This window comes from Ammospiza nelsoni, chromosome 3 (genome assembly GCF_027579445.1).
Source record: "Ammospiza nelsoni isolate bAmmNel1 chromosome 3, bAmmNel1.pri, whole genome shotgun sequence".
NCBI lineage: Eukaryota > Metazoa > Chordata > Aves > Passeriformes > Passerellidae > Ammospiza > Ammospiza nelsoni.
The window spans coordinates 109,344,314-109,368,330 of NC_080635.1; the positions used below are offsets into that span (position 1 = coordinate 109,344,314).

Genomic DNA, 24,017 nt, shown 5'->3' on the forward strand with positions numbered 1-24,017 from the left:
GCTCTAGAGAGCTGGTTAGGGTCAAAACACACAACCAGTGACTGCAGAACAGCCCTCACACAGCATTTGGGCTTCTGCACAGGAACAGACAAGTCATTAAAACACACAAACAAACCAATATATGCCAGGCAAAGCTTTATTCTAGCTTCTTCCATTGCTTTACAACAGCAGCAAATGCAAGACTTCAACCCAAAACAACTATGCTCCCCTATGGAGGGAAAAAACCTCCCCACCCCTACCCCCCAAAAATACCCTCCTCAACTTTTTTTGAGAAAAAACAAACACTTAACAATGCAACTTTTCCAAAAGCAAACATCAGAAATCAGTGCTGTACAACACAATAGCATATACAGAAACTCACAAGAAACTTCTGTTAAAGAACCACCCACGAAAAACTCCATAGAAGTCAGTGCACCCTCAGTCAAAAAAAAAAAAAAAAAAAGCCAGTCAAGAGGCAAATTCTTATTTAGGAAATTACAGCTATAAGAAACAAGCTAACAATAACAGTCTAGCAACAACAGCTGTAAGAAAACAAGCTGAAAATAACAGTCTGCCAACACTAGTCCTTTATAGGCAAGTTCAGCAGTGACAAGTATTTGGTCAGCTAGGTAGAAAAAATAAGCCACTCAATGCTCTGCTGGTATTTTTGTTCCCACAAACACATTTTCATGGGAACATTTCACACAGAGGCACTTATTCAGTTTCATGGGGTCAACGTGCCACTTGGTTTCAGCACTGCTGGAGGACATGAGCATCTTCAGCTAAATTGCTACTGCAGCCAGTTTGCTTTTCTATAAGGAATAAACACAGATTAGACCCATCAAGATGTTTCTATAAATGTGTATAAGGGCATAAAGATCAAAAGGGCTTCAGACTAAATACTACTGACATACTGGACCATGTTAAAAGACTACACTTATTATACAAAGATAAAACAGCTGAAACAGCAGAAGATGAAGCAGCAGTGCTCTCAGATTTCAGTTACGAGTTCAAGTTATTCCATCCCTCAGTGGGCTTGGCATAAACCACTGCAGGAGGTTTTGCACCCTGAGTTCCTCCTACTCAAACTGCCTTTCCAGGCAGTGGCAGTGTGTGCAGCAGTTCCAGCTCTGTGACATGTGGGTGCATGACCCTGACTCACCTTTCCTGTGCTGGGGCTGAGAGTGCACACACTAACTCCATGCAAAGCGTTCAAGAACAGAAAAAAAACCACAAAATCAAGAATAATCCTGCATTTGAGGGATGCAATTTTGGGAGAGAGTTTGTAGATTGACCGTTTTAACATTTTATCAAATTCTTTAACTACCTTTTTCTTGCTCAACAGGCAACCCAATCTCTATTGCAAGCTTACTAATCTGTTACCCATAAACCAGTAGTTATACTGAAATACAATCACCAATTAACACCTGAAAGCACAAACGCTATTCCCACTTCAACTCAGTTTAGTCTTCATCAGACAGCCACAGAAACAAACTGCCCAGACAGGTTTTGGAGTCTCCATTCTTGGACAGATTCCAGAACTGGCAGTAAGGCTTTTCTTTACCAACCTGATCTAAGTTGGCCCTGCTTTCACCACCAGGAAAGGCCCCTTTCAACCAGAACTGCTTTACAGTTCCATAATAGCATATAAACAAAAAGAGCCTGTACTACTTATTTGGTACACTTAAGATGTGTTTACCAGTAACACTTCAAAATTTTTAAGTAACAATAAAGATGTACTATTTACAAACTATCCTTACAACAACTAAAATGGTATTAGTATGGATTTAGATTTATACATTGTGGAACTGGGGCACCCAAATGCTAAACTAAATGCTTAATAGAGTCTGCCTAGCAGTTGCTCACATTGACTCAGAAACATGACCAAAAACAGCATGCTGATGGCAACACTCAAAGCCCTGCCACAATCTATAACTTAGGTCAACCACCCCAGCTGTTCCAAGAGGCTCTACTCATTAGATTAATAAAGAAATACTAAATTGGTTTGTAATCCAGACACAGTAGCAGCTTTCATTCCATGTAGCCATCCTTAAACTGACATACATAACGTAATGCCATCAAGAAAACCCCAGCAGTATCAACTACATAAGCTCAAATTAGTGTTTCAAACGTATTTTCTAAAATAAAGCATTTCCTAGAAAATTAGAAACCATTCAAACGCAGAGTACACAACCCATGTGGGGCCTTGAGGCAGACTTACCTTGAAGTAAGGACTCCTCTGGTAAGGACTGCAAGTTTTCTGTTGCAGGGGTAAATGCCTACACAAAAAGGGATCCTGTTAGGAAGCTGGCACTATTGCCATGACTTCCATTGAGGTGCTTCCTTTAATACTAGACTAACTTCTTACTGGACTCCTATTTACTATTGTTTTCCTCCCTTATAACTCACTACATTAGTCTTCTGCCCACTTTTCACTTGGATACAAAGGCTGCATATGAAGAACAAACTGGAAATTCATGCTGTTATCATCACCAGCAACATGGCTCATGACCTGAACTCCGGATGAGTGGATGAGTTTTTCATCCACTGGTAGGTCCTTCATGAAGAACACTGGTGACAACCTTATTATTCCTTCCAAATTACTCCACAATAGAAGTATTTTTCATGACTTAGCAATTAGCTAGCAGCCTCTCTAAAAACCTGCCCTGTCCTGCCCAGCCCAGTACCACACTGCTGTACCTCAGATGATCTGCGAGCCCCGTCAGGAATCCCGTTCCAGACGTTCTCAGGATGCACAATCTCCTCATTGCCACTGCAGAGGTTCAAAACCTGTACAGACAGAGCCAAAGGAGATCTAGCACAGCAGCAATACACTTACAAGCAAGACACAGCAGTAGGAAAACACAGTTGAGGACTCTGTGCCTCAGGGAAGGTGTTGAGAAGTCTGGATCTTGTAAAGAAGAACAAGCTGATCTCCAATAAAACTGAATGTAGGGACTGAGGCTGCTCAAGGCTCTTCTGGGCTCCTAACCCAAGCATAGTGAGAAAAGGGCTGCAAAACAACTACTAGATCAGAACCAGAAGGAAGCTGGTGAATAGGGATATCATTACAGGATAATCCCTGACACTGTCTCTCATCTGAATGCACCCGAGCTTAGTTTTGGACACCCAAGGGATCTACCAGCACTAGAGCTGGCTTGCACAATCTCAGACATTTAATCTTTCAAAAGGATGCTTTTATGTAATGACCTTTTGGATTTGCAACACACATTTCACTGAAGCAGTAATAGTTGTGGATTCATTATTACTTGCAGTATAGTTTGAGTTTCTTCCCAAGTTCCTACTGATCTAGCACTAACTCCTCAAAATACCAATAAAATAATGGCAAGTTTCATGAGCATGTAATGGTAACACAGCTCCACTGCAGAACACTAACTTAAGGCCAGACAGAATCACACACGTGTGTGCCTCAAACTGGAGTGAGATCCTTCAGTATTCCCAGTCAATACAAGAGAATAAGATGTGAAAGGAACATCAAGTGTTGACATTTATCATCAACTCTATTTGAAACACCACTGTTTCTCTCTAGTCTATAAATTCAGAATCAGCCCTTGAAATACTTAAATTCTGTAACAAAATTTTTGAAAAAGATTTACTTAAGAGTTTAAAGAAGGACTAAAGAAGGATGAGATCTTAAGAGTGCAGAAGGAGTATTCAAACCACACTTACCTTGGTACCCTTCTCAGATACCTCCAAAATGCGAGCATCACACCATTTGAGAGAAGTCCACACCACACATTTGGAACCAACAGCAAAGCCCTTCAGATTACAAGGATAGTCATGGTGTGCTACAAGAAATGGTAAGTTAGCAATGGAGGAGGAAGGAAAAAAAAAAGAAAAAACCAAACTCACAAAACGCCACAAAAATCAACCCTATAAAAACCCCTCAAAAATCAACTCTCAGATACCTCAAACACTGCTGCCCCACTCCCTTCAAACTACTTGATATTTGAAAGTTAAAAATTTGTCATCCCAAACAAATCTGGCAAATGCACTTCATGTTCAGAATGGATTTCCACTCAAAATCATTAATCTTCCCCAGTAAGACTAGTTGCTGAGACTGTCACATTACCCATGAGAAACTGAACTCAGTCTGCTGTCCTTAACTCATCAAAGCATGAACACTAACAAAATAACTTATTAGGGAATAAAAGTTGGGGTTTTTTACAAGAAAGCTATTCTCATTTTTGAATGGCACAACATTTTGATTATTTAACCCTTTAAAATCAGATACTTTACCTGCACTGCAGTCAGCCAAGTTCTCATTTTGCTTTTTGTCTTCCCCAGGCTTACAGCCTAAAGACTGAACACACATATTTTCACTCTCTTTAAATGAGTCAGTCAAGTCTTGCTCCATCCATTCTTCCACAGAGTCATCTTTCTTCTTCTGCCACCCCTTATGTTTCTCAACTTTACAGTCACATGATTTCACAGAGAAAACAGGCCTTTGATTTGCTGAGTCTTTTGAAAGAAATGAAAACTGACTTCTACTACTTGCAGAACTCTGTAGCACAGCATGTTCCAGCCCTAACAAATCTTCCTCCCTGTCTTCCTCAGGAGGCTGAGCATTAGGCAGTACCAGTTCCAGAAAGGGCTCAAATTTGGCTCCTAGCATCAATTGCTTGTCATGCATCTTCTGAGGCAGCTCTTTCTCAGGTCTACCACCAGACGATGACAGCCTTAGGGAAGGATGGTCTGCTTCCATCCAATCATCTAGCATAGCTTCTGCTTCATGAATTCCAGACAAATTTGCTTGCAGTTTCTTGGTCTCCTCTCCCAAAGAAGGCCGAACATCAGATGGAATCAGCTCTACTGACTTCTCTCTGTCACTAACTGGAGGCACCAGATTTTCTTTCTCATTAAGTAATGGCAAAATTTCAAGAGAATTCAGAGCTGTCAACTGCCCTGTCTCCTCCCTCACATCTGGCAGCACCAGCAATTCCTGCTTCAACACCGTCTCTCTTGTTTCACTGCCTGACGCTGCCCGCATTTCCAGAGACTTGGCTTCCAGTGCTTCCTTTGTTCCCTCACCACAGGAGGGCTTTTCCATAACTCCCTCTAGCCCCTGTAGGAGCTCATTTAGATCATCACATGGTAAGTGCATTTCTAATGGACCCAGTTGTCCTAATGCCTCTGTTCCATTGCTTGCAGATGGCTGTGCCTGGAGCACTGGCAATCTCTGCAGCTCCTGTTCCTCTCCTAGGAAAAGGCTGGCTGCTGGAGCACTGCCTGCCACTTCTGCTTTCAGCTCAGCCTCCTCTCCAAACAGTATTTCAGACAGGTCTTGCTCTTGAGCTTTCATTCCATTGCCCACAATATGAGGGCTGCAGTTTCTCATTGGTTCTAGCAGCACAGTGTTATCACTGTCACCTTCAGACAGAGGTCTCTCTTTATCAAAACTGTTCTCACGCTCTCCTATTTCACATCCACCATCAGCCTTCCCACTGGCAGCTCCCACTGACACATTTGCTTCTGCAGTTTCTAAGCATTCAGAAGTTACACCCAGGAAAGGATCAGAACAAAATAAAGCACTTTGACTTTCTTCCTGAGCTAATCCACAAGGAGCAGTACTTTCTTTGTTGAGACAAAGACCCAAATTGCTGTCTGAACTTCTGTTTTCCTTTAGGGGGTTGCAAAGGTTTGAGAAATCACTGTCATCAGTTTCTTTGTTAGCCTTCCAAAATGGCTTCATCTCTTCATTAATACTATTGCCAGAAGCTTCCAACTTGACAACACACAGAGGGACTTCAGAATCTTTATTTTCCCAAATTTCTACAACTTCAGCTTCTAATACAAGGTTTTCAGTCATATCATAAAACTTCTTATTTGCTTCACTAAGCCATGAGCCATCTGGGGGACTGAAACCTGCGAGACAGCATGCAAAAGCTTGCCCAGGTACTCTGAGCAGTTCACATGGCATCTGTCGGATCATCTCCAGCCTGACGTTTTCCTCGCTTCCGTAATCCACGTGTCTGACAACGACACTGTCATCACTCACACTGCTGATCTGAGCTCTGTAGAACCACCCATCCTGACTGTACTTTGCTAGACAAATATCTCCACTTTTAATACAAGATTTGCCATCATTCAGAGAGCTTAGTCCAAGCTTTTCAGCTTCCTCTATTTTTTTCTCGACGTAGCTCACGTCTTTGGTATCAGCACGGTGACACCAGAAGTATCCTGGACTATTTACTACTGTGACGTAAATTTTTAAAGTCTGACCTGCCTCTGGAAATTTCCAGATAAATGATTTACAATCACTTACACAGGAAGTCTCATTTTGTACCTGAGGAGGCAAAGACTCACAGCCAGTGATCATATCATGGTTCTCTCTTCTATCAATTTTCCTTCTTGAGAAAAGTCTTTCTCTATTTGCAAGATCTTTATCAGCTAAATCCACTGTTATTATACCTTGATGGTCACTGAGAATAACTTCCCATTTATCCTCAACCTTCTTTACAAATTCACACGACAGCAGGATTTCACTTGTTCTCTTGGTGAAGTAAAACACTGCTTTCTCTGTCCAGCCAGCATTTTTTTTGCATTTGAGTCCACCTAGAAAGCAGTGAATGCTCATTGCTGGAATAGATGACAAGTTCTTAGGGAGCCTGCGTGCTTGATTGACACTGATCACAGAAGTGTCACCATAATCAATATAATGTACCCTTATTGAATTGTCAGAAGTCTTCTCTTTTACTACAGCTCGATACCACAGGCTGTCTTCTGAATAAACAGCACTGATTAAATCTCCTGCTTGGAAAAGCTGTCCACAAGGGTCTTTCACTGATTTACCATTGTTTAAACTTTCCAAAATGTTGTTAAGCTGAACCTCATCACTCCCCAGTTGAACATAAAAATCCTGGGGGTCACTGACGTAAGACACATACACTAAGGTTTTAAGAGCTGGCACTATCTTCTGTGGAGGCAGATCAGATGCATTTTTAAGCATTATACACCTGCCTTCAGCATCAGACTTAGTATCTGACAGTGTATCCGTCGGGGAAAAGAGCAGAGACTCCTCCCCTACTTTATTCAGCAAGACTGGATTGTTCTTACTGCTAAGCACCTCATTAGGTTCTAGCAATCCAGCTGCCACATGACCCTTCACAGAGTGCTGGAAAAGGTTTACAACTTCTTTGAAGTGTCTTCTGCTCCCTTGCTCTTGCTGGGCTTCAGGTCGACATTTTCTTCTTTCTAGAGGCCTGCCTGCACTGAAAGGGGACCCTGCAGTCTCATTCCTCTCAGGCACATTTGTATTTCCAGTGCACAAAGTCTCATTGTGTACACGACCACGCAGTCCTGTACTGTTTAGGCTCAGCTCTTTCAGTTTTGTATTAATTTGAGTATTTCTATCAAACAACTCAACCAACAGTGTATTATCAGAGTCCTTTGCTACCACTATTGCTTTTAATCTCTTTTCCAGGACAGCTTCCTTAAACCATGTTGCAGCTTCCTTGGAAACAGATGATACATCAGACACAGAACACTTTATGGCCTGCATTGGCACAAGCAAGATATCAGAAGCATCATTGGGCAAAAGAAGCAGATCATCTGTCTCTATTGTCTCTGTGTTCCCAAAATCCACAAAGAAGACTTTAGCTTTAGGCTGCCTTTCCATAATTACTCCCCTATACCACTGACTGTCAGAGTACCTTGCCAGACACAAGGTCCCAGACTTCCCCAAGGATCCTGAGCTGGCCACTGTCTCACTCAGGGAAGCAATGTTATCAGCCAGCTGTGCCAAGGTATCTCCACACCTTTCCAGCTGGCAGTAAAATGTCCATGGATTCTCAACATGTGTAACATAAACATCTTCCTCACTCCCAATTTTGATGCCATGACTAGAATAATAGAAAGAGTGAAGCTGGACCAAAGATTCCAGATGCTTTTGAGGAAACAAAGGTCTGGCTACACCTCTCTCAGTGAGAAACTGGCAAGCACTCTGAAAAGGTGTGATTAGATCTACAATGTTAAACAGGTCCCTATTTATTGAAGCCAAGGCAAAGATTGTACACTTTAGGTCAAGGTCAGATGATGAATCGACAACAAACTGACGAAAGGCCCGAATTGCTTCTTCATCCCAAGCAAAAGGATTTTGACCATTGGGTTGGATTAAGTTGTAAAGGCTGCACCTGAATGCCTGAGCCTCTAACCTAAGGAAGCGTTCGTTAATTGCTCGCAGCTTCGTTAGGCACACCTGCTCTCTGTTGCCATAGTCAACATAGATGACTTCTACTTTCTCTGCACAAACTCCTTCACTAACTATTAAAGCCCTGTACCATTTCTTGTCCTCTGAGTACTGGGCTAAACAGACAAGATTTGGCCAAACATGTGGCTTAGATGAATTCTTGCAATGCTCCTGAATTTCATCCATTAGTATCTCAAGGTCCTGGCAATTTCTACTTAACTGACACCAGAAACAACTGGGACTCTCAACATATGACAAAATCACATGAACTGTACTTCCCACTTCTAAATGGCCTCCACAAGAGGAGCCTGGCTTAATTTCCACATAGTTCTGCCTCAAAGAGGTGTGCAGATTTTCCTTACCCTCATAGTCTCGAGAAAGAAGAGATTCACTATTTTTAGAATTATGAAAGGCTGCAATAGGGCTCTCTCTGACCACCACACCCATGGGAGAATCAAATATTCTATCATTGCTCTTTAGATTGCATTCTTCTCTGAGCCTCTTCTCTACATTTACTTGGCTTTCCTCTGCAGCACACACTAGGGGAGAGGCCTGTGTCACAGACTCATCCGATTTCTTGCAAGTCTTGGGTATTTCATACCTCTGGTACTTAGCATAACCCCCCTGGGCCATGAGTTTACTTACTCTTCCCTCTCCTAACTGGGACTGGTCAAAAATTTCAACCATGTATTTGTCACCCTGCACATTCAAAAACCAAACCTTTAGCTCCTTGTTCAGTACCATCTCCCTGAATGCAGACACAGCAGCTTCACTCCAGCTCCCTCTTGGAGGGGAGACACCTGCCAAACAACACTTCAGAGCTAAAGCAGGCAGTTCCCTGAACCGAGGGAGCAGCTCCTTCACAGCACACAGATCCACAGTTTCTGTACTGCCTCTGTCCACCAGGTGTATTTCCACCCCAGTGTCCAGCACCCTGGTAACCACTGCTCGATAAAAGACACCCTCGTTCCCACTGGCACAACAAAGGGATCCAGGCTGTGGGTCCCACCCAGCACCATCCAGCTTTGTGGAATGGGAATAAAAATTCCACATGCTCTGCCTCAGCTGCCTGAAGAGCTGGTAATACTCATGGAGCTGCAGCCAGAACTCAGATGGGTCTTGGAGGTGGGAGACCTGTGCACTGTACAATGTCCAGGTCTTCAGATACACACCACCAGCAGCAGCCAAATCTCCATGGGCTAAAACAGGAGGTGCTTCTGGTGGCAATCCCAACTCTTCAACTAAGGATTCCTCTACTTCCAACTGCTCATGATCCTCAGTTTGGCTCACATGACTGCTGGCCAGGCAGCAAGCCTGAGACCCAAAAAGATGGTTCAAATCAACACCATTTTCCCCATAGAGAGTCACATAATAGAGATGCTCAAAGGAGTTAAAGGCTTTGATGTGAGCACTCACTCCTCTGCCGAGCACCAGCGCTTTCAGCAAATCAACCTGCAGCGAGGACCAGCCACAGCCCCCATCCGAAACACCCTGAAGGGCACACGCGTAAGTGACCACAGGCATGCGGAAACACTCGGCAGGCAAATGGCGCAGGTTCGCTCTGCTCACAGTCTCCTTCTTGCCATAGTCCACAAAGATCACGAGAGCTGCATGCTGGTCCTGCTCCCCAGCAATGAGCTCCAGCAGAATGGCACGGTACCACTGGCCATCCATCCCACGGGCAGCACAGGGCGAGCCCACTTTGGGCAGTAAGTCCTGCTCCCACTGGTCATAAGCATGGCACATGGTCTCAGAAAGGCAACAGATCTCCTGTGACAGGCACTGCAACTGGCAGTAAATGTGGTGTGGGTCCGAGACATGGGTCACTAGGACAGGCTCTGTCACATCCAACTGAAGCTGAGGGTAGTAGTAATCCAAGGCAGGTGACAGAGGCTGGTATGAGAGCAACACATGGACAAGCTGTGGAACTGCAAAAGCTCTGAGGGAACACGCTGGAGGCTGCTGACAGAGCTGCTTCTTTAACTGGCCAGAGGGCAGGCAGCGCCTGAGCACCTGGCAGAACCAGCTGGGAGAGACTCGTTTGGCCAGGCCCAGCTGCTGCATCTGAGCCACGAGCTGGGGCAGCTCGAGCACGATGACCTGCGGCATTATCACCTCCTGCACCACACCAGACACCTCCTTGCCTTGCAGGAAGCTGAGGAACTCCATCGCCTCCACGGTCCACTTGGACACGGGTGAATCCCCACTTGCTGTCCCCTCGTTACTGTGGCAGGGCATGACTTCGGCCACGACACAGCCCAGCACCTCCGGGGGCAGCTGGAACAGCTCTGCGCAGCCCCGGGCCAGGTAATAGGCAGACGTGGTCACCACGTACCCCTCGTCCAGCAGGAAAACACGGTACCCCTGGGCGCTACAACTCACCACACAGCAGCGGTACCACGCACCCAACACTTCCACTAGCGCCATGTCTCCCGGGCACAGCCTGGTCTCGCTGGCCCCCGGCCCGCCGGGCTCTGGGCGGGCCGCCAGGCGCGGCCCTGCCGCCGCCTGGATCTCGCGGTACAGGAGAGCATAGTCAGCCTTGCTTTCCCCCAGAAGCCCCCACAGCCGCAGGATGGGCACCTCGGGGTACAGACCCACGGCGCGGACCCGCAGGGTGACGGTATCACCCCGGCCGAGGGACCCCGGCCCAGAGCTCATCGCGAAGCCACCTCGGCCCGCCTCCGCTCCCCGCACGAGGCGAATGAACGCCACGCCCTCCGCCCCTCGGCCTCATATAGAGCACGCGCCGCCCACGTGACCCACGGGGAGCCGTTAGCGGCTGCCCCAGCGGCCGAGTCCATTTCGATCCTCTCGGTGGGGTGGAGAGCGGCGCGAAGCGAAAGGGGAAAAGGAGAGGTCAAGCCAGCTGAGACGTGGGGCCGCTCCTGCTACGCTAAGAGTGCGCGGAGGCGCCACTAAGAGGAGGGTTACGGAATTATGTCCGGGGCGCCGCGGGACTCAGGGCAGAGCCGGGCGGCGCTGCCCTCGCCCACGGTGGAGCGCTCCACGAGGGACGGGTGGCGGCGGGACGGCGGGGGCGGGATGAGGGGGAGAGCGCGCCGAGCCCGCTTAGCTCCCATTGGTTAGAGCGGCGCAGAGGGCGGGACACGCGTGCGGAGCTTGGCGGCTATTGGCCAGCGGCGGCCTGGGGCGGGGCGTGGTGTGAGGGCGGGGAGCTCGCACCAGGCACCCGTCAGGAACCGCTAACAATTCACAGCTGAAGAGAGAGATTTATTAAGAGTTAAAGAAGTTTTTCACTACATGATTTTTACGAGGCATTTTTGCCATTTTTATTTTGAGCTGTGTCTCAAGGGTTCGTATTGTGACCAGTGTTATTTAGTATCTTCATTAATTGCATAGGTGAAGGGTTGGAGTGCACCCTCAGCAAGTTTACAAGTGACACCTAGTTGAGTGACACCAAATCCTGTGAAATCATTGGGATAAATAAACCCTCTAACACTGTCTTTTTAGTGTTAGCGTGTCAGGCATTACTTTATTCTTGGCCAAGAGGGGGTCCTGTGGGTCTGGCTGACAAAATCCTGATCTCTACACAGATGCAGATACAGAACTTTTATGTTTATTTATGTATGTGGTTTTAGCAAGCAAATTAATATTCACTGGCTCTAAATTACAGAATTCTTGTTCATTAATTAGTATTCTGTCTTCTGTTGGATATTGATTTCTCACTTTTGCAAATTAGTCTAAATTTTTCAGTCTCTTTATTATCTTTTTTCCCAGGTAGGGACTTTCCAGCACACATACTGAGTCTTTGTTAGTCTCTTTGTTGTCTGCTGTTTTCTGCAGAATGTCTTTGTGGTCCATAAATTGTGCACTCCTTGTATCCAGTTTCATCAATAGACCTCTCTTCTTTCAAGCTTTATTAATTGAAGTGTATCAAGGTTATTCTAACAAAACTTAAGAGTTTCAGTGATTTTTCACAAGCTTGTGCCCATAAAAGTAGCTTATGGCAACTTTGAGGAATGCAGGCTAAAAGTGGTTTTACACACTGCTTATAGTTAATATACTGGCTCTGATGATCAGAGAGGTTGAGCAGCTGTCCTTCGTGGAAAGGCTGAGAGGGTTGGGATTGTTCAGCCTGGAGAAGAGAAGCTTCAAGGGGACCTGATTGTGGCTTTCCAGTACCTGAAGAGAGCCAGCAAGAAACATGGAGAGGGACTTTTTACAAGGGCCTGGAGTGACAGGACAAGGGGGAATGACTTCAAACTGAAAGAGAACAGATTTAGATTGGATATTAGGAAGAAATTTTTCCCTGTGAGGGTGGTGAGACACAGGAACAGGCTGCCCAGAGAAGTTGTGGATTCCCAATCCCTGGAAGTGTCCCAAGGCCAGGTTGGACGGAGCTTGGAGCAATCTGGGATAGTGCAATGTGTCCCTGCCATGGCAAGGGGTTGGAACTGATCTTAGAGGTCCCTTCCAACCCCAACTGTTCTATGATTGTATGATAAAAGTACTTATTCTGTCTTGTGAGAAAGGTAAAGCTGTGTATCCGTCACTGGCTTATCAGGCTAACAGGAGGGCAGGCAGGAGTGCTTGGGATGGAACTGAAGCAGCAGCTTTGCTGCTTTGTCATTGCTGGTGCTGGAGTACAGGACAGAAAGAACTGGGACTTGTTTCTCAGGATGACAGAAAAATACCAGGATTTCTGAAGAAAACCGTTGGATTGATGCACAGGAGATTCTGCCTTAATATGAGGAAGAACTTTACTGTGCAGTGACTGAGACCTGGAGTGGATTGTCCAGAGAGGCTGTGGAGTCTCCCTCACTGGGGATATTCCAGAACTGGCTGGGTGCAATCCTGTGCCCTGTGCTCTGGCTGACCCTGCTTGAGCAGGAAGGTGGGACCAGATGAGCCACTGTGTTCCCTTCCAGCCTGCCCCATTCTGTGGTTCTGTGACTCCCTAATAATGGTGAGATGAATGTTTTCCAAGCTGGAAGCACACCCCAAATGCACACAGCCACAACTGAACTACAGTATAATCAGAAAAAACAAGAGCAAGCCAAGAAAACACCCAAACTGTGTTCAGTGAGAAAATGGCACATTGGAGACATTGGCTGCAAAGACTAGAAGAAATCCTGGGTATTTATTCAAAGAGCCACATTTTCTACATTAACTCAATTACTAGATATTACTAAATCAAAGCCAGCTTTGTTTTATCTACTCACGGCTGCATTTAATACTGCATTTTTGACCCTTGATTGCCAAAGGTGAACCTAGTGACAAACAGCAGTAGTCTCCTTCTCTGTGAAATTTGGAAGGCTTTAGGTTTAAAAATAAATAAATCACTCCTGTTCAAACCTTTTCAAACCTTTTGCATTATTGAAGAGAACATTGTATTTCCATTGAGATGTAAAGTGGGCAGAGTGCACACTCCCATGGAAAATGACCCAGCCTGCCACATCAGCACTGAGATTGTCACGGGACAAGTAGTTCACCTTGGTCCTATGGAATATCCTGAGACCTTTGAGCATTGCAGAACAAACCAGGATTTTGATTTTCTGAGGACAGGACTGCATTTCAATCATGATCTTACTTCAAGAGTTGAGTGGAGAGGTCAGGCAGTCTCTGGGGAAGTAAGAGAAACACAAACCCTTCCACTTTTTGTGCAAAGCAGATTTGGAATCAGGTAACTGCTTTTATCTTTTTTAATACCTAGCACTACAGGTTTGGTTTGCTGACATATCAAACTAATGAGAGGTAGTTTTTGATCTGTGTGCAAATTAACAACAAAAATTCACAATTAATTTTATAGATGTTTAGCCACAGAACTTATTCAGTGCATTGATCAACCTGCTCTTGTTTTTTAGCAATAGAAACCATCTCCATTATCAAACAGACAGTATTATGTTCTATTTGCTTGGTAGAATGTTTTTTATTCCTGCTTTCTGGTTCAGAAAGCTGATGCTGGCTGGTAGCTGAAGTATTGTTGGGACAGTTTTATCCTGTGGATAATATAAATTTCATGTAGGAGTCTGACAATCAAATAGTATCCTTAAGTCATGGCTGTTCCCAACCAGTAAGGACTGGATTTGGAGCAACAAGCTATGCATGTGATCCTACTACCCTGTGGAATGAGAATTCAGCTTTACTGCTCTTCTCTGTGAATATTGAAGGTTTTAAAAAGAAGTAACTCCACACAGCCTTCTGATTTGTTCATATGTAAGCCAGAATACCAGTGACCAGGGTGCCTGTGAAAGCAAACACTGAAGTTAGAGGCTTAAAACAAAAGTAACCCAAAAAGAAGTCCATTAGATTAAACTGTCTCCTCTTAAAAATCATATTTTTAAGTTCAGTCTCATGTTGCTCAGGTTCCCAGAGAGATTCCCAAGCCTCTGTCTGCTCAGAGAGGCAGAACTCCCCATCCCTGAACTCCCCATCCCTGGAAGTGTTCAAGGCCAGGATGGACGGGGCTCTGAGCAAGTGGAAGGTGTCCCTGCCCATGGCAGAGGGTTTGGAATGAGATGATCTTTAAAGTCTCTTGAACCCAAACCAATTCTATGATTATGTCTTTCATACAAAAATTTTAATTTTACATAGGGTTAGGGCTGCATCCACACTCCTCACATTTTAATGCCAATTGTTCTCATAAAGAGAGTTTAAAAGCACGTACCATTCGCATCCAGGTTGGTATAAATCCTTTGTACAGAGACATTAACCCTTCACCCTGCACAGTCTGAATCAAGCAGTCCATGGAAGATTTATAGAGCAGACCTCTAGCAACATGCAAGGAGAACAGTGTTAGGATTACACATACACAATTAAAAAAATAAGACATCCCCCTCATAAAAATAATTTGTGGTGAGATTTTTCTACAAGCCAGAGTGCTTTTGTGAGCTCCTTGGAGTAGGTGGCCATCACAACAACACCCCCCAGACATTTACTAAATCAGTAAAATCATCTGATTAGAATGATGAAGAGCAAATTATCAACTTAGCACTTCACTCCCAGTGAAATCAGTCAGCCCCATGGTTTCAATGGGCTGCTGAGGTGGTCTGTGAAGTGTCCATACCTTCCCTGCTTATCTCTTGGCTGGTTCATTATCCGGGTTTTGACCACGTCAGCAGGAGTTCCCAGCACAGCTGCTACCAGCCCAGAGCAGACACTGCCAACAGCAACAGATACTTAAGGAAGAAACCAAGATGTGTCATAAAAATTTCAGCATTGTGATTCCAGTTCTTATAATAAAGATATATTAAAACAGTAATCATCAAATCATGAGTAATAACTCATAAACTCAATTTGGGAGGCTTACTAATACTGCTCTTGCTTACATGTCCTCCCAGAGCCAGCTGCCCTCACCTCTGTGTGCAGTTCTGAGTCAGGGATGAAGGACCCACAATAGGCAATTCATAATATCGTTTATATAAAGCAGATTTTTTCATCACTTAAGAGAGTAAAAGAGGATGTTCTGCAGAAGTTGTATCACTGTGCTCCCACAGATTAGAGCAAAGGTGTTTAAATGTACCAACAAGGCACTTCTAGTGACGGCAGTTTTGTAGCAATGGTTGCATCCTTTCTCTTGTGTCTTCTATAAAGTGATGTTCTCTAAGGAAAAAATAATTCTAAAGTTGCATTTCATCAGCAGTATCAAAATCAAAGAATGGGGTATTCTGCTGGCACAGAGAGGCAGGTGAAGACAGCAAGGCTGGAAATGCTCCACAGTGGAAAAGGGGTAATTGGAGAATATGGCACCTGCTGACACTGTGAGTCACACTGTTGTCCACAAGTGTCGTGTTCAGAAGCAAGAAGTGTTTCACTGTGTCGTAAGTGGTCAGATCTGTAAAAAGGATAATGAGAAAAATCAGCACTGTCAGGAGTGAATGCTGTGTGCTGTTCAGAGCACAGGATGTTCATTTCCACTGAGGCTCCTGCCTTTGGCACAGCTGGCACTCTGCCCCCGTTTTTAATGAGGGCTATGGCACCCGAGTCCTGTCTTTAGACCTGTGAGTACATTCTCCTTCCTGCTCCCATCTGCTCTGATTTACCTTGCAGATGATGCTGAGCTGTATCTCGGTGACCCTCACCAGCCCTGTTGCTGGCTCAGCTTCCTGGCTTGGTCTCACACCTGCCTCATCACCACACACTTCCCTACGGATCTGGATCTGGGTGAGCCTGGCTGCCTTTGCTGGCTCTGCCCTGCTCACCTCACTTGGGCACAAAGCTGGTGAAGTCCCTGCTTTGCTGGCCATGGGACCCATTCAGCTTCTGGCTCACTTTACCTTAAATTCAGGTAAAAATTGTTACTTCTAAGCCATTTGATTTCCACAGGACCAAAACACAGGTGCACGAGGCAGAGGTCACTTGCAGGGTGCTCCAAACAGGGCCCTAAGACAAAGGGAGCAGCTGAGCTCCTTTTTCTTAAAGCTGTGGTGGAGCCTAAAAAGCTGCATGCCAAGTTATTCCATTTACCTCCCATATTCACCAGAGCAGCTCTCTGGACATTTGGTACCCATCCAGCCCAAAGTCCCCTTACTCCTCCTTCAGACAGGATCTTCAGAAATGCGTGGTGCACGCCCCGAAACCTGAAATCAAGATGAAACCTGTGGGTAGATGGCCCAGTGAAATCTTTGCATGTTCCAGTACTTTGCTGCACAGGGTCCTCACATAAGATTAGGAACTTATCCATGCAAGGATCTGGCACTCCAGATCCATTTTTGGATTTGTCTTTGACTTTCATGCCACAATATTTTACCAGAGATACCAGTTGCCTCGCAAAGCAGTGATCTGGTCCCTAACAGCAGACAAGCCTTAGATCCCACACTGGGTTACAATACAAAATGTATGTGACACCAAATGATGGCAGCAGTTTGAAATGCAAAGAGCAGCATGTCCTGGTATTTGCAGAAGAGTCTCAAGCCTTGCTGTGTGGTAGCGTTCCTTGTGCCTATGCATCCTGCATGAGCCATTTCACTCGTGCTGTCTTCCATCTTCAGAAAGTGTCCTTCCCTCCCCATGGTGCAGTGCTGGCATGGATGTGCTGCAGCACAGAGGATGGGTTTGTGGTCCCTGGGACCAATAAATCAGAATAAAGAAGATGAGTACAAATGGAATAAGGAGGAGGTCTAGAATCCCTCCCCCTTTAACTGCCCAGAGCAATTGGGTGCTCTCCCTGTAAAAGGGCACAGAGCAGCTGGGGAGAAGGGGTGGCAGAAAACACAGAGCAACACACCCTGGGCTAACGAGTGATCAGTAACAGGGGGAGAAACACCAGCTCTGAGAGGAACCAACCGCAATGGCTTTCCTTCCAACTTCCTTTTCCCCTCCATCTGCATCTGCACCTTCACCAGATCAGTTGGGCTGGCAAAAAACTGTCCAATGGCACCCGCAGATACGCCTCCAACCACAGCTTTCCTGCCAAATGGAGAGAAATTGTGCTCCAACCACAGCTTTCCTGCCAAATGGAGAGAAATTATGCTCCAGAATACACTGAAAATCCTCACAGGTCACAGGGCTCAAGCTGAAGAGTTCAGCACCCCAACCCAGGTGGAACAAGTGTAAATGGTTATTCCATATATTAACAGCCAAAGCAAAGGTAATAATTGTGGCTACAGGTTGTTAAAGTAGTCAGTAATATTTCTGTCAATTTTCAAAAAGGGTTAAAACTTACCTGAGGGAAAAAAAAAACTAAACAAGGTTACAGTTTGCTCTTTGCTTAAGGTTTAAAAGCAGGATGGCAAAGTACACAAGTAAAGGATGATGCTTCATTTATTATAACTAAATGCCCACCTAAAATTCCAAACTGCTTGCTGATATATAAAACTTTTCTTACTCTCCCACTGCTACTAGATGAACTGTGTTAATTTATGGGTCTGTTTATTTTAGTAAAATCAGAAATTTCAGTATTATCCATAGGTCCCCCTTCCTGCAGCACTGGGTATGACAAGTATTTTGTAGTAGATTTTATCAATCCCATTCTAAAATCAAATACATTTTAGAGCTAAGATAGGGCTGTAGGTCTCCTACAGTAAGCACAATCCCCAAGCAAGCCATAAATATGCATGAATATGCAACATTACCAGAGAGGAAAGCTTTCACCCTCTGCCCTGCCAAGCACGGAGTCACGGAGATGTTCGTAAGTAACCATCCGGACACCAGTGTATACTGTGGGAAACAAAAGCAGGAGACAGTTCTTGGGTTTGCATTTCTGGAGGTCAAAATGAGAGAGAGACCAAGACCTTGGTTTATGGCACTCCAGAGCTTGCCTGGGTCAACTGGTCACTGCTCTCATGTTTGTGATCTGAATGGGGAAAGTGAGGGGTTTGCCTGGTGTCAGAGGGAGACCCAGGGCATCTTAGCATCAAAAAAATCTCTCTGCTGAGCCAAAAGTCTGCCAGGAGGCAGCACAGCTTTGCCTGCCCCCTAAGGATATGGGACTGCATCACCTCCTTCTGGGCTGATGCCAAGCACAAAACCTCCACAAGTGCTTTTGAGGTTTCTTCTTGTCACTGTATTTCCAACTAAAGCACAGAAAGCTGTTACTTGTGGCAAACCGCTGATGCATTTCTTTTAAGCAATTGTATTTTTCCCTTGTGCTTCCAACCTCATAATTTTTCCCATCCTTTTCCTAATATGTCTCCACTTCCCTCACACATGAGACATTTATTCTTCTGAGAACTCTGAGTATCTGGACTTCCTGAACAAGACCTTCATGCAAAGATGACAGAGAACTTATATTTTGTTTTCCCAGAAGCCAGAATAAGGCCATGAAGGACTGGAAAAGGGAAGGAAGAGATGCTATTGATCTGAAATCTCGTATATTTCAAAGTGGGATTGCAGGGCTAGACTGAAAACTCCTCACAGATTTATTTAAAGTACAAGAAAGCATGGCAAGCTCACTCCAAAAGGCTTGGCCACAGGAGGCAGGACCCATCGTGTCCCATCACGAGCAGATATTCACCTATGTGGCGGTAGACGGCCGGCGTGGCTCCTTGCCAGAGCTTCCATACCCCCTCCTCCTGCGCGATTCCAGCCGCCGTGCGCAGCATCCCGCGGTACGGGACCGCCGACCCGGCCGCAGCTTCACCTTGGACCTGCAGCCGGGTTTTCGTGAGATCCAGGGGAAATGTCACTGGGAACAAAGGGCCGGGAACACACATGAATAGGAGTGCGGCTGCAGGGAGAGCTCCCGTGCCGGGAACAGCCTCACCACAACGCCCTGCCAGCGCCCGAGGGGCTGGGCAGGCACCAGCAGGGAACAGGGGCTGTACCCAACAGGGTCCAGGAGATCCCTGGAGAAAAGGAGAATTCTCATCCAGGTCTGTTAAAAGTGGCTCTAGGCACAAGTAACTAAATGACATTCCTGTCATACACACTTTCTCCCATATTTAGTTTTGCAGATTTGTTATGCAAATATGTGTACCTTCTGAGGGACTCAAGATCAAAAATCCCATTGCAGTTACTCCCCCTGAACACAGACCAGTCATATCTCTCAACTGATCATGTGGTCTTTCCAATTCTGTCCAGCCACTGTCCAGCACAGTGGCAGCACATGTTATGGTCAGGAACAACCCCACAGAGGTCATCATAATGGTGACATACTTTCAGACTCCCTTACAAACTTACATACCTATCTGTTCTACAAACCACCCTAAAGCATGCTTGCTTTCATTATACAGGCACAGGAATAATGTCTAGCCTGTTATTTCTCTCACTGAAATAACTGGTGCCCAGTGAAGGTGATCTCAGCTTGCCAGGACAGCTCCTGAAACAGTATGGATACATATCTGTGGCCCTCATTTCAGTTCCAGGCCAGGAGTGCCTGGTGATGGACCTTCCCAGCCTGTGGCAGGGAAGGAGCAGGGCTTGTCTTTGTTTGATACCTCTGAGACACACCAGGGTCCTTCCAAAGCAGGATCAGGTGCCAGGGGAAGGCACTCACTGCTCAAAGCCTCAGCAGGTTTACAGTCTATTTGTGCATTAAGTTTGGTATGCATGTTTAAAGATTAACAAAGCTTGAGAAGTTACAAATTCTTAGAGAAATGTGACTGACTTGCCTTTAAGATCCTGTAGAAATTATAAAGAAAGTGCTGAAAAATACTCAAAATAAGTTACTTGGTCACAAAGCAGTGATGCACAAATGCCAGTGGGCTTCTATTCCATGTTTCACCAAGCAGTTTTCCGACTCCATTTTTATAAACATCTCCACTGTGACCAGAAACTTAGGAGTTGATTTTTCTTTGATTAACCTTCATTGACTATGAAAAGTAAATTCCTGAAGGAATAAGGCCTTGCTAGTAACTTAGGCAACAGATCTGCCTGCCTCTTCAGGCCTTCCCTGGAAACCCAGCCAGTGCAAAGCTTAAATTAGTCACAACTGCACTGAGTTAATAATGACTGCAGCCCTTCGGTCTCCGAGGCAAAGATTTCATCCTGGAAAACCCTCCCTCCAGCCACAGTCAGGTGGCATAAAAGACTTAAGATTATGGAACAGCCACGACTAGCACAGTGAAATGCAGATTTGCTGGAGCAGAACACTGAGGAATGAGGCATCCGGGGACTGATGTTCCCCCTGCCCCCCGTAAGTTAATCTGACCCCCCTTCCCTCTCGGAAAACCACGGTGAGTTGTACCTAGTTCTGCCACAGCCGCTGCACAGGCTGACAGAGCGAATTTGCTGGCTCGGGGCCATCTCTCTGGAAGAGGTAAGCTGCTCTCTTCTTCTGCGGGTGACATCTAGCATCTCACATGAACCGAGGGCACCCAGCCACCCTGCCCGGCTGTGTCCGCAGCAGGAGCGGGCCCTAGCGCAGGTCAGCTCGGGGTGCTTTAGGAGACAAGCTGCGGAAGGTCATGGTTCTCCAGCGCCAGCACCGGGAACTGCAGCAGCCCGAGCGGCTCCGCAGAGCTGCCAGGTCCTCCTGCAGTGACACAAGAGACTCCGACTCAACAGGCTCCTGGGAAATGTAGTCTGTCACCAAGGCTGCTCTGTGCCTGGAAACCGGCGCTGCAGGTACAGACACACGCACGGATTTGTCCGTTATCTAGATTAAAAAGAGTAATTAAAGTTCTCATTAATCAGGCTGAGGATTACACGTGGGGTCTGTCTGCTTTGCGGGGTGCAGTCATTGGCAGCACTGCCTGGGCAGCCCCAAATTCTGTTCCCGTGTCAAGCGGCTGCAGCCGGGAGGGATTAATTGATCCAGATCTGCTTTGGTAAGAGCTGCATTAGCAACAGCTACGTGCCGAGCTGGGGCTGCGGATTAGGCACGCAGCACTGCAGCTTGAACAAGGATCCCAGCGAGCCTGGGATGGCAGAAATTGATCACTTCTCAGAGCTCTTAAGTGAAAAGTTTAAAGCTTTTCCTGGCGGAGTGCTGAAGTCCTGTTGTATGCCAGTCCTAATTTCTCTTAAATTATTGTAGAGCTTTGGAGTTACAGCAGGTTGCCCAAGGTCTTGTTTGGTCCCCTGAAAACCTCCCAGGATGAAGGTTTCACAACCATCCTTGAGCTCTACACCTCTGGGTCATTCTGTTTTCTCTATGACCATGCTGTAGGGAGTAAAAAACAACAACTAGATCTGTCCTTAAATAAACCTCACAGCATTGCAGCATCCTATGGAAGGAGCAGCTCTCCATGGTCATTTCTAGCCTGAAGAAATAGGTTCTTTTTTAAACCAGATGATTGGCGGATGGCTGTGAAGAGGAATATTCTCTTCCCACAGGACCTTTGAAATGAGCCTGACTAGAGGTGGATGCTTGCATGGACAGCTCTGTGATGCGTGGAGAAGGGCCAGTACTCATGGAGATCCATCAAACACCTGGAGTTCCTACATCCCCAAGTTCTGAGAAGACAGGACCAGCAGAGAGGATCCTTCCTATTAATTTATTTAAATTCTCAGTGAGATGGAATTTTTTGGTTTCTGTCCCAAGCCAGTCTGACCAAAGGCTGCATACAGAGGGAGAGAGTGTGGACTTCAGATGGGGTGAAGCCCAGCAGCAGGTCTGGGCCAGCTGTGTGCTGCTGGAGAAAGCAGCCAGACTGCCCAGTGCCCCCACCAGTGCCTCTGTGTTAGTTCATTTGGAAAACCATTAAACATTAACCACTGCCCAGCCTGAGGAAAGCTTGGCAGTGACTGCTACACATTCCTACTGGCTGTGTCCTCCTCACAACAGTGCCTTGCATCTCATGTGCTTCACCAAATCATGCCCTAAAAGTACAACCCAAACAAAAGAAACAAAAATGGCCAAAACTAACACAAAAGCCTTTAATGAATGTCTTCACAGAAGCTTGAGGAATTGTCTGACCTGTATACATAAATCACTTTAAACTCACTACTCAGTTAATGAAAAGATACCATGCATATAATGAAAAGATGCATTTTCTCCAATATTACAAGGCTTTAGCTCTCTTATCACTTTACCCCTTTATAGGAAGAGAAATACTTTAATGGAGAAATAAAACCAGGAAATAAACATATAAAGAGCTGTGATAGCTAAACACAGAAGTGTAGAAATATCACAGTTAACAGTGATTTATCTGTTTGTTCCAGACAGTTTGCAAAATGGAGAACACCTTAATTTTTACAGCTGACATGTGTGAGCTTGTTCTTCTGCACCTACAACCAACATGTAGCATCCCAAGGTATTTCAAAATGACTGTTTAATGAAGAACATACACCTAATTTTCACAGCTCTCAACCTCCTACTATTCATGTATATTTCTGCTGTGCTACTTTTACCATACTGCCTGTCTGCACAGGTATAAAGGTTCCTGTTTGTGCACCTCTTCCTGTATAGGAAATGAGTTAAACTGTATTTGTATCTGTATTTGTTTATGCCCACTGCCTCTTGCCCTTTCACTGGGCACCCTGAGAAGAGCCTGGCTCCATCCTCTTTGCACCCTCCCTTCAGGTGTTCATAGACACTGAGAAGATCCCCTGAGCCTTCTCTTCTCCAGACTGAGCTGTCCCAGCTGTCTCAGCCTCTCCTCAAATGACAGATGCTCCAACCCCTTTTTGGCACTTCACTCTTGGCAGAGGATCACCTCCCTCAATCTGCTGGCAGCACTTTCCCTGATGCAGCCCAGGGTGCTCAAGGTTCATCTCTGACCAACCTGGTGTCCACAAAGACCCCAGATCTGCAAAGTTCCCGTCTACCCAGGTGCCCCCTCAGCCTGTACTGGTGCACGGTGTTGTTCCTACCCAGTGGCAGAACTTGGTGCTTCCCTTTGCCAAACTTCGTTAAGTCCTTTATTTTTGTTTGTTTGTTTGTTTATTGTCAGGAAAAGCTGGACCAGGGGATCCTTGGGGTCCCTTCTGAGCCGTTATTCTCTGATTTTGAGAAAAGTCCCTCTTTGCCCATTTTCCAGCCGGCTGAGGTCCCCCTGAGCGGCAGCACACTCTCTTCAAAGCTGCTGAGGGCGTGTGGGGGTAGATGCTGACAGCACTTCCTAGGGGCTTTTTATACTTAATGTATGCTGTAAGTAATTTTGATGTGCCGCTTTCACACACGCAAAGAAACTAATCTGACCTCTCTGAAACCTTGTCTTCTGACATGGCACAGATATAATAGAGGTGGCCAGCAGGTTTTGATCTGTCAGTTCAACCTCAGAAGTGTCTCTGCTCCTCAGACACTGGACACACATCTAGCCTATTATGAGGTATTTCAGACAGGTGAGAGATCTCTTTCTTAAGGTTTCTGCTTCAGGTGATGCCTGCAGAAGTTTCTTGCCATCTCTGACGTGCTGAAAGCTAAATGTCTGCAACTCACAGGCTCTCTGCTTTGTAATCTCAATACTGCATATTTTTTAAATTGAAGAAGGCTCTGCATTGCTTTGCCAATATCCCTGGCCGTGTCCCTGGCTGCCTGGGT

General features: G+C 45.7%; 2 protein-coding genes across 3 annotated transcripts; both read right to left on the reverse strand.

Moving 5' to 3' along the window:
- Positions 1–417: 417 nt before the first annotated feature.
- On the reverse strand, positions 418–10,849 carry TDRD6 (tudor domain containing 6). The gene is made up of 5 exons (XM_059467525.1): positions 4,240–10,849; positions 3,670–3,788; positions 2,680–2,769; positions 2,201–2,258; positions 418–791 (listed from the first exon to the last, which is right to left on the reverse strand). Exons 1-5 carry the CDS (start codon positions 10,847–10,849, stop codon positions 730–732), a joined length of 6,939 nt encoding a protein of 2,312 aa, XP_059323508.1. The 3' UTR covers positions 418–729.
- A 2,415-nt stretch (positions 10,850–13,264) lies between these two features.
- On the reverse strand, positions 13,265–21,013 carry SLC25A27 (solute carrier family 25 member 27). Of its 2 annotated transcripts, XM_059469351.1 has the most exons (9): positions 20,778–21,013; positions 19,107–19,277; positions 18,226–18,310; positions 17,438–17,560; positions 16,619–16,731; positions 15,902–15,986; positions 15,219–15,311; positions 14,820–14,922; positions 13,265–14,397 (listed from the first exon to the last, which is right to left on the reverse strand). In XM_059469351.1, the coding sequence occupies exons 1-9, from the start codon at positions 20,878–20,880 to the stop codon at positions 14,326–14,328; spliced, it is 948 nt and encodes a 315-aa protein (XP_059325334.1). In that variant the 5' UTR covers positions 20,881–21,013; the 3' UTR covers positions 13,265–14,325. The 2 variants fall into 2 exon arrangements, with proteins under 2 accessions (XP_059325334.1, XP_059325335.1); XM_059469352.1 differs by lacking the exons at positions 13,265–14,397; positions 14,820–14,922; positions 15,219–15,311 and adding an exon at positions 15,359–15,754.
- Positions 21,014–24,017: the final 3,004 nt, after the last annotated feature.

Coding starts and splice junctions, on each gene's coding strand:
- SLC25A27 (XM_059469351.1), bottom strand. CDS start 20,880: ATGTCACCCGCAGAAGAAGAGAGCAGCTTACCTCTTCCAGAGAGATGG. Junction 19,278..20,777: donor AGCGGCTGTGGCAGAACTAG/GTACAACTCACC, acceptor CTTTGTTCCCAG/TGACATTTCCCCTGGATCTC. Junction 18,311..19,106: donor GGCCGTCTACCGCCACATAG/GTGAATATCTGC, acceptor TGTTTCCCACAG/TATACACTGGTGTCCGGATG.
- TDRD6 (XM_059467525.1), bottom strand. CDS start 10,849: ATGAGCTCTGGGCCGGGGTCCCTCGGCCGGGGTGATACCGTCACCCTG. Junction 3,789..4,239: donor CTTGGCTGACTGCAGTGCAG/GTAAAGTATCTG, acceptor CATTTCTTGTAG/CACACCATGACTATCCTTGT. Junction 2,770..3,669: donor TATCTGAGAAGGGTACCAAG/GTAAGTGTGGTT, acceptor CTGTCTGTACAG/GTTTTGAACCTCTGCAGTGG.